At 37.2% G+C, this 10,048-nt stretch overlaps 2 protein-coding genes across 2 annotated transcripts; both read right to left on the reverse strand.

The window, feature by feature from the left end:
- Positions 1 to 377: 377 nt before the first annotated feature.
- Positions 378 to 4,653, reverse strand: LOC144419961 (uncharacterized). Its single transcript, XM_078110239.1, has 2 exons — positions 807 to 4,653; positions 378 to 596 (listed from the first exon to the last, which is right to left on the reverse strand). The coding sequence occupies exon 1, from the start codon at positions 4,651 to 4,653 to the stop codon at positions 1,582 to 1,584; it is 3,072 nt and encodes a 1,023-aa protein (XP_077966365.1). The 3' UTR covers positions 378 to 596; positions 807 to 1,581.
- A 2-nt stretch (positions 4,654 to 4,655) lies between these two features.
- On the reverse strand, positions 4,656 to 9,281 carry LOC144419962 (uncharacterized). The gene is made up of 2 exons (XM_078110242.1): positions 8,646 to 9,281; positions 4,656 to 8,435 (listed from the first exon to the last, which is right to left on the reverse strand). The coding sequence occupies exon 2, from the start codon at positions 8,127 to 8,129 to the stop codon at positions 4,656 to 4,658; it is 3,474 nt and encodes a 1,157-aa protein (XP_077966368.1). The 5' UTR covers positions 8,130 to 8,435; positions 8,646 to 9,281.
- Between the last annotated feature and the right edge of the window lie 767 nt (positions 9,282 to 10,048).

A 10,048-nucleotide genomic window follows, 5' to 3' on the forward strand; every position in this document is an offset into this window, starting at 1 on the left:
CGGACATATGAATACTATGAATGCAACATGACGAAAGTTTTGGTTTACCAGTTGAAACAATTGATACAGCATTTAAAAAGAAAAGTAGTATTACCATAGGATACGAATAAAGGCTTTTATCCTTTAAAAATGTATGAACATTTCCGCGTAAAGAGTTACAGAACAAGCCTTCACCATCTGTATCTCCTTCATCCTCGAGAAAAAAGTAAAACTAAATATAATTATGAAGATGAAAAAAATCCTACAAAAGTTACCTGGGCTGAAACTGATCAAGGAAGAGGTAATGCAGCGGGTGGACTATCAATATTGAATATCTGCATGTATGATAAAAATGCTTCCAACATTATTATCGAATTTCCACGAACGACCACTGTAGGCGCCAAATCGGAGTCGCTATCTAGCGCCAACACGCGTTAACGGACGGTTGCTCTCTGAATCGTTTCGAGACTCCACAATAAAAATACGCGTACAAATCGCCTTTTGAAATTTCTTGTTGTCACGAAAAAGGTACGTTTAAAATGCAGTGTACGTACGATTGAAATTCAATTACAGTTGAAAGTACGAATCAGTATACAGTTGTCAATTTGTACGGTTTTCTAAACAGAAATGGAAAACAGTCTCAAAATATGTCACACGATAAAACTTACCAAACATCTAAACTAATTAGCACTTAAAAAGCACAATATTTATCAATTTAGAATCACAAATTAATTGAAAAAGCCAAAAATACAGCACAATTGTTTACCTTAAAATTGCAGTTTCATATCACTAAATAAAGCATAAAATACGATAAATCAAAGACTTACTTGACGATGTAGCCTTCAACTCAAAGAACAACCAATTATTTGACTGGAACTATTATTTTAACTAGCTCTATATTTGATCAGATCTAACAAATAAACACACAAAATATCATGAAATAACTACTTGCAACTGTTTTCCTAGCCTACTGAGAATAACGAACATCTAAACGCGAATAGAGCTGGGAAAGATTCAAAGGTAACTTTTACTAAATATATGACTTAAAAACCCGGTTCCTTGAGACCTTAAACAACTAAAAATCTAACAAAACTGGAGAGCAGCTGATCACTGCCAACATTCCCGCCAGGAAAGCAGCGAGCGAAAGAACGAGCGTTGCCAGAAATAAGCAACAACACAAAGTGAGCTAGCCTAGCAACACAGGACAAATTAGCATAATTCTATGTTCTAATTTGTTAACAGTCTACAAATCGGGGTAGGTTGTCATCAGAAAAATATCATAAATTACACTAGTACTAAACCCTACTTGAGCAGCATTAAATATGCCCAATACAAACCTAGAAATAATTACAAAACAATACTAGAAACATGGCAACATCAATGTGTGAGGTTATGTTGCAATCGCAGAATACGCAAATCACAAAATCAGTCAAGTGTGAAACAAACGAAAACAAATGCGAGGCGGTTTCATCCCGGCCCCTTGGAAATTTAAAATTTGCATCCACAAATTTACAAGATTTCCACACACTCAAAACACATCAAACACACTCAACAACCATGCCAGAAAGAAATTCTTTAAAACGAAATTGAAAAGTTATCAAATTATACTTCATCACACTCACGCAGAAGTACAAGTTTAGTCACAGGGCGTTGGAATATGGAATATTTGGTTTGAACACCCACGGAACGAACCCTACCCTTGCTATCCTGGTAAGTTTCAATGACTCGTCCCAGCAACCAAGTGTTTCGTGGTTGATTCTCATTCACAACAAGTACAATGTCATCCTTTTGAAGATCTCGCTGCACTTTGTTCCATTTTTGTCGACATTGAAGAAGCGGAAGGAATTCCTTTCTCCAACGTTTCCAGAAAACATCCGCAAGATATTGGACTTGCTTCCAACGCTTTCGAACATACATGTCCTTGGGGTCAAACACACCTGGAGGAAGCATTGGTTCCTCTTTCATCAGTAATAAATTATTTGGACTTAATGGAGTTAAATCTTTAGGGTCGTTCGATACTGTAGTTATCGGTCGTCCATTCACAATATTTTCGCATTCGCACATAAGAGTTCTTAAACTCTCATCTGTCAACACTTGTTCGCAGCAAATAGCATTAAAGATTTTCCTTATAGTTCTAATCTGTCTCTCAAACACACCACCATGATGAGATGAAGCAGGCGTTTGAAATATCCATTTGATGTTTTTCTGTAACAAATAATCATGAATTTGGTTTTTGTTCCAAGATTTAATCGCATCTCTGAGTTCTCGTTCACCAGAGACGAAGTTAGTGCCATTATCAGATCGCATCTCAATAACTTGACCTCTCCTTGCTATGAATCTTCTAAGAGACATAATGAAAGCACTAGTGTCCAGACTGTTTGCTATTTCCACATGTACAGCGCGCGACACTAAACAAGTAAAAAACACACCATAACGTTTAACCTCGCTCCTTCCTTGCTTGATCAAGAATGGACCGAAACAATCCACTGCAACATATGTGAAAGGAGGTTTATCCGGTATCAAGCGATTCTCAGGTAAGTCCGCCATTAATTGAGATTCAGGAGGACGTTGTCTCTTCCTGCAAGGAACACATCCTCTCAAAACACTTCGCACCAATGCATTACCTTTTACGATCCAATACTTTTGATTTATTTCAGCTAACACATATTCACGACCGTTATGACCAGTTGTTCTGTGGACATAATCTATTATCAAAGAAGCAATTTTACTTTCTTTTGGGATAATAATTGGATGCTTTGCATTAAACTCAACATTTGCTGCTCTGATCCTACCTCCTACACGAAGTAGTCCGTTTTCCAAGAATGGTTGTAAATTACATAAAGAGCTTGATTTTGGAATTTGTTTTCCTTTGAACAAAACATCAATTTCTTTTGAAAAGTATTTTCTTTGTTCATGCTTTATAATTTCCACCTCAGCCAGAATCATTTCTTCTACAGTTAAAAATTCAACAGGTCCAGATTTCAAATTGCAGCTTGATCCAACAATTGACTTTAATTTGTTTATGTAACGTAACATCCAAGCAATTATTTTCTTCAAGTGATACCAATTTGAATATTTAGCAACGACATCATCAAGAACACATGGTTGATCTTTCACAGCAGCAAAACATTTTTCAGGCAATTCTTTCTTAATTTCCAAATTTCCATCAGACACAGAATGTAAGAAATCAGGTTGTTCAGGCCACTCATCATGACATTTCCATAAAAAACTTGGACCAGATTTCCACTCCGGATAATTCAGGAAGGCATCCACTGACATACCTCTGGAGGCAACATCAGCCGGATTCAATTCAGATGGTACATAATACCATTGGTTAATTTCAGAAACTTCCTTGCTTAGATTTACTCTGTTAGCAACAAAAGTTTTAAATACTTTATCCTCATTAGCCAAATAGCGTAACACCGTCGTACTATCTGTCCAAAAATAAGATGCAGAAATTTCAATTTTAAGCTCATTTCTGAAAAATTTATCATTGCGCGCAGAAATAGTTGCTGCACACAGTTCGAGTCTAGGTATTGTCGAGCCTTTCAATGGTACTAGCCTAGATTTTCCACAAAGTAACACACAGTGTATTTGTCCAGTTGAATTCAACATCCTGAGATAAGACACAGCGCCATATGATTTTTCAGACGCATCTGAAAAATGATGAATTTGAGTTTCTACAACTTCCCCGTAATCCACGGGTACAAAACATCTTGGTACATTAAATTCCTTCAGTTTAGGCAACTCAGAAAGCCATTTTAGCCATTCTTGTTCAACTCCCGGCGGTATTGGGTCATCCCAACTGAACTTCTGTCTGCAAAGCATTTGCATTAGAACCTTCACAGGCTGAAGCACTGGTTGTACCAGGCCCATTGGGTCAAAAATAGAATTCACGACACTTAACATGCCACGTCTATTACAAGGTCTCTCTTTAGGATTAACAGAGAAACACAAGATGTCTTCATCGACGCTCCAAATCATACCTAGAGCATGTTCAAGAGGTAAAGCGTCAACAGCTAAATTTAAATTTTTCAAATTCTTTGATCTCATATCTTCAGGAATTTCGGCAATAACATTGCGATCATTACTGATCCATTTTAAAACTTCAAATCCGCCTTTTGCGCAGACAGCAGAAATATTTTTCACAAGAGAAACGGCACTTTCGGCATTTGGTCTTGAATCGAAAAAATCATCCACATAGAATGAATCGTTAATTGCATTTATAACCCTTATATCAAAATCATGTTTATTGTCTTCGGCAGATTGTTTCAATGCATAATTACAGCAACTTGGGCTGCAAACCGTTCCAAATGGATAAGCTGTCATGCGAAATTCTTTCATGGGTTTATTTATGTCGCTGTCTTCCCACCAGAAAAATCTAAGATAATTTCTGTGTTTTTCGGGTACCTTCACTTGTAAAAACATTGAGCGAATATCTCCCTGTACAGCAACCACATTTTTGCGAAACCTTGACAGAACACCAACCAAGTTATTGGCCAGGTCCGGCCCCTGTAACAGAACGTCGTTAAAGCAGATTCCTTGAAATTTAGATGAGCAGTCAAATACTACACGAATTTTCTTCTTTTCAGGGTGATAAACGCCATGATGATTAATATACCAAATTTGACCTTCACTTTCAGTAGAATCAGAAACTTCTTCTGCATAACCCATAGTTAACATATTTTCCACAAAATCTTTATATTCGGAATAAAAATTTTAATAAATCGACGCTTGAGCGATTCGGTTCGCTGTTTCACTTGCAAATAATTTGAAGGTAATTTCGAATTTGGATTTATAAATGGCAAATCAATTTCATAGTGTCCGTCATCTTTCAACTTAATAGATTCGCTCACCCTATCAAGGAACATTTGTTGTCGAGGGGAGATTTCTTCCTTTTCATTATCAGCCGAATCAATGACATCCGTGCACATTTGACACAATGGATGCACTTCATTTTTCACAAAATAATTACATGGATTACCTTGATTGTCATTCTTCTTAGGTGGACAACTAATCATCCATCCAGCAACAGTCTTAGATGCAAAATAGTCATGAGGGCCATAGGCAACTTCCAAAGGTTTGTGCAATTTAGGATTATCCTTGCCAATTAAAAGACCCACTTCAGATTTAATATTTGGTATAACAACATTCTTAAATTCAATAAATTGATCCACGTCCTTTTGAGAGGGAATATCAGATTGCTCAACACCAATTTTATCGTTTGAAAATAATGGCGTCAATGGCACATATTCAGATTCATCAAAGTCCGAAATTTCAAGACCTTTCACAATGATACTTTGTTTACTTTCAGTTTCATTATTTATTGTACGAACATTCAAATTTATCTTGAGACCATCAACATTTAACTTGTGCATAAGAGACTCACTTATGAATGAACAAGTGGAACCATTATCAAAAAATGCGTTTGTCACAATACCATTTTTGTCACCATTAACACGTACTTTAACAGGAATCACATTGAGCAAAACCTTTTCATTTTTAGATGTATTAACAAAAGCATTAAATTTGGTTTCAGTTTCAGGTGTTTGAGAGCCAAAATTTTTCAAAAGAGGAGATTCATCACCTTTTGTCCCAGAATGATTAATTTGGATTTTGTCTGGAGGATGAAGAACCGTTGTATGTCTTCTCTTGCATCCTTCAACCTTACAAGGCTTTGTTCGCTTACAGTCTTTGCTCCAGTGACCAGGTTCGAGGCATGAAAAACAAAGCTTTCGGTTCCTGACAAACTCAATTTTATCTTCATAGTTCAATTCACGAAATTTAACACACTGATTCAAAAAATGATCTTTATTGCATTTAACACATTTTCGTACAGGCCTATCAACAACTGATGTAGCAAATGTTGATCTATAGGGTTTCAGACCTTTCACAGGGTTCGATTGCTTTGGAGGTGAGTTCGAATCATTAGAAGGCAGATTCGTGTTTTCACGAGTTCGTTTTCGAACATAATTCGCCAAATGTTCAACTGTTAAATTCACCTTCTTTTCATTTAAAACGTCATCAACTACAGACAGCCACCCTGCCCTCCAAGAATGAGGCATTCTCATGGCCATCTTTTCAATTGTCATAATAGATACATTATTATATTCAATTCCTATCAATGTATTCATACAGGACATCAGCTCTGCGGCAAACATTGTTAGGGCATCTTTATCAGCCAATTTTAAATTAGGACCACAGGAAACTGAATTTATACAAGCTTCCCCTATTTGATATTTTCGTCCATATGTTTCATCAAGCAACTGAATTGCTTCATTATAACATTCAGATCCACGATGCTGGCAACCTTTGACCAGTGCATGAGCAGGACCCTTTGTATATTTAAGCAAATACACCATTTTTTCTTTAGGGCTTTGAACTCTACTTCCAATTACAGTGTCAAATATATCCAAAAAATATCTGTACTCCGCAGCATCTCCAGAAAAAGTAGGGGGTTCCGAAGGTGGTAAACCAAACTGAGGTTGGGGTACATAAATTATTTGAGGGTATGACAAAACTTGATTAGGCATAACAGGCATTTGGGTCACACCTGTTAAAGGGACATTATTTGACATAGTCACTACCGGTACAGAACTTGCTTTAGGAGCAGTATAGATTGGAATCTGACTAGCATTTGAAATAGGTGAGGTGAATGGTAAACTCACACTCATTTCAGGTATTCGAGTCACATTGTTCATAGTACACGCACTCACACTCACCCGGGGAGCTACGGTACTATCATTCAGCATATAAGAACAGGTAGTAGCCACTTCTGAACTAACATTCAACACATTTCTGGGATTCAATGACCCAGTAGTACAAATTATTTGTTCGGGCACATGAGACACATTCTCAACCGCAACATCACCATTCAACACACTAACATTTTGTGGATTGCAAATTTCAATTTCAGAGGCAGGAATAACCGACTCACCATTTTCCCCGGCGATTGTCCTCCTTCTACTCATGGTACTCAATATATTCGTTCTGGTGACTTGTGTGATCTGCGGTTGTGAAAATTGTGCCGTTGTTACAGGTAACATTACAGGTGCATTTTTTATATCGGGTTCAGGTTCTGATGGTGTAGTTACAGAATTTTGTGTCGATTGTTGATTAGTAATATCATTAGCAATAACAGCAGATGGGGATTTATTAACAATTATCCCACTTTCTGCTAAAGTTTCATTAAAGTCTATGTCCAATCCCAGCAGTTCTCGTCGACTTCTGTCTTCGATTTCTTGCAGGGTTCTTTGTTTACGTCGATCGAATGTAACGTTTTCGATCTTTCTTTTTTGTTGTATTTCCTGGCGACGACGCATAAATGCTTCTCGCTTACGTTGATTTCCAATTCTAATTTCTTCCTCTTGACGTTGCTTTTCGTGCCTCAATTCTTCTTCTTGACGTTGCTTTTCTTTTTTCAATTCTTCTTTTTGACGTTGTTTTTCTTTTCTTAATTCTTCTTCTTGACGTTGTTTTTCTTTTCTTAATTCTTCCTCCTCAACTTGTTGTTGTTGCAGGAGTTCTTGCCACTCCTTTTCCAGTGTCAAGTCTTCAATTTGGTTATTTTCTTCCCAAATTTCTTTTTCTTGTTGCAACCGGTTACCGAGCTGTTGTTTCTCTAGCTCAGTTTTTCTTTGCTGACTTATTTTTCGTGCTTCATAGATGTTTTCTATTTGCGACTCACTAAGAGCTGATTTATGTGACTGGACAACAGATGTTGATCGATAACTTGCACTACGAAACGTTTTCAAGCTTCGTCTATTTGAATTTCTTGACAAACAATCCCGAGTTAAAACAGTTGATTTCTTTTGTTTCACTTTTGATCTTGTGGTCATTACATGTGTGTTTGTTGACATTTCTTCAGCAACACAAGATGCTACAGACTTCTCTTTATTAGTGCTCTTTCGCGAACTTAGGTGAGAAACTGAATCCACATCAGGTATTCTTAGGAACAAGTCTTTACTCACACCACTAGAATGATCACTCACAACATTTTCACTTGCCAATGCAAGACTTGATTTAGGTTGTGTTTCAACTGACATTGCAATTATTGTTGTTTCATGAACGTCTGATTTTGCAGAACCGTCATTTGTTGTTGAATCATCTTCATTGTCCTTGACATTTAAGTGAGCATCAGCCGTTGCCATTTTTATTTAACTTCAACCAGGCAACTTCAGAATTAATGTCCAATTTTCCTTTCAGCTTTTGTGCAAACGTCAAAAAACTTATGTAGGCGCCAAATCGGAGTCGCTATCTAGCGCCAACACGCGTTAACGGACGGTTGCTCTCTGAATCGTTTCGAGACTCCACAATAAAAATACGCGTACAAATCGCCTTTTGAAATTTCTTGTTGTCACGAAAAAGGTACGTTTAAAATGCAGTGTACGTACGATTGAAATTCAATTACAGTTGAAAGTACGAATCAGTATACAGTTGTCAATTTGTACGGTTTTCTAAACAGAAATGGAAAACAGTCTCAAAATATGTCACACGATAAAACTTACCAAACATCTAAACTAATTAGCACTTAAAAAGCACAATATTTATCAATTTAGAATCACAAATTAATTGAAAAAGCCAAAAATACAGCACAATTGTTTACCTTAAAATTGCAGTTTCATATCACTAAATAAAGCATAAAATACGATAAATCAAAGACTTACTTGACGATGTAGCCTTCAACTCAAAGAACAACCAATTATTTGACTGGAACTATTATTTTAACTAGCTCTATATTTGATCAGATCTAACAAATAAACACACAAAATATCATGAAATAACTACTTGCAACTGTTTTCCTAGCCTACTGAGAATAACGAACATCTAAACGCGAATAGAGCTGGGAAAGATTCAAAGGTAACTTTTACTAAATATATGACTTAAAAACCCGGTTCCTTGAGACCTTAAACAACTAAAAATCTAACAAAACTGGAGAGCAGCTGATCACTGCCAACATTCCCGCCAGGAAAGCAGCGAGCGAAAGAACGAGCGTTGCCAGAAATAAGCAACAACACAAAGTGAGCTAGCCTAGCAACACAGGACAAATTAGCATAATTCTATGTTCTAATTTGTTAACAGTCTACAAATCGGGGTAGGTTGTCATCAGAAAAATATCATAAATTACACTAGTACTAAACCCTACTTGAGCAGCATTAAATATGCCCAATACAAACCTAGAAATAATTACAAAACAATACTAGAAACATGGCAACATCAATGTGTGAGGTTATGTTGCAATCGCAGAATACGCAAATCACAAAATCAGTCAAGTGTGAAACAAACGAAAACAAATGCGAGGCGGTTTCAACCACCATTCCAACAGGTGCAGTGGTCCCGTCTTTTCTGCGCTGTTCCATCACCCACAACTAAATTCATAAAAGGATCGAAACCTCGCAAAACACCCGTAACAGATCGTCCACCATTTAACTTTAAATCCAATATTTTATCCATAAACTTCCGGTGGATGGGGTTTGATCATGTTGATATTACGCGATACAAATTCAACAGTAAATACCGAAACACCCAGCGCGTAGCATTCAGTCAAACAACATTGTTTGATCTTTCATTTAACAGAGCAACAAAAACAGGAGAGTTAGGGTCGGGGTAGAAATATGATCGAATAGGATTTTGATGAATAGGAACGCAGCATTTAAAGATGAAGTGGGGCTATATATATGGAGGCAAAATTACGAGCGGGTATATTTTGGCAAATCAGACATAGAATTCATACGGTACTATCGCGACAACGAAAAACTACTAGATTGGTCTAAAACGACTATTCGCAAACGTGAACTCAGCATCAGAAGAAGGTGCAGACGATCGTATGCCCTCTATGCGAAAGATGCAGAAAGTAGACGAAATTACCTACGACTGGACACCATCGAATGGAATTGCGCGCTCAAGATGTTGGAGCTTCACGACTCGCAGCATGGAGAACGTGCACAGAGAGCTTCCGAATGGCATGCAAAATTGGGTCGGCCATTTTGGGGACCAGTCGCCCCAATTATCACATGGGCTGATTGGAAACGCTGGATCCAAGAACGACTACGGTATTCGGAAGAAACAT

This window comes from Styela clava, chromosome 2 (assembly GCF_964204865.1).
Source record: "Styela clava chromosome 2, kaStyClav1.hap1.2, whole genome shotgun sequence".
Lineage (NCBI taxonomy): Eukaryota > Metazoa > Chordata > Ascidiacea > Stolidobranchia > Styelidae > Styela > Styela clava.

Coding starts and splice junctions, on each gene's coding strand:
- LOC144419961 (XM_078110239.1), bottom strand. CDS start 4,653: ATGGGTTATGCAGAAGAAGTTTCTGATTCTACTGAAAGTGAAGGTCAA.
- LOC144419962 (XM_078110242.1), bottom strand. CDS start 8,129: ATGGCAACGGCTGATGCTCACTTAAATGTCAAGGACAATGAAGATGAT.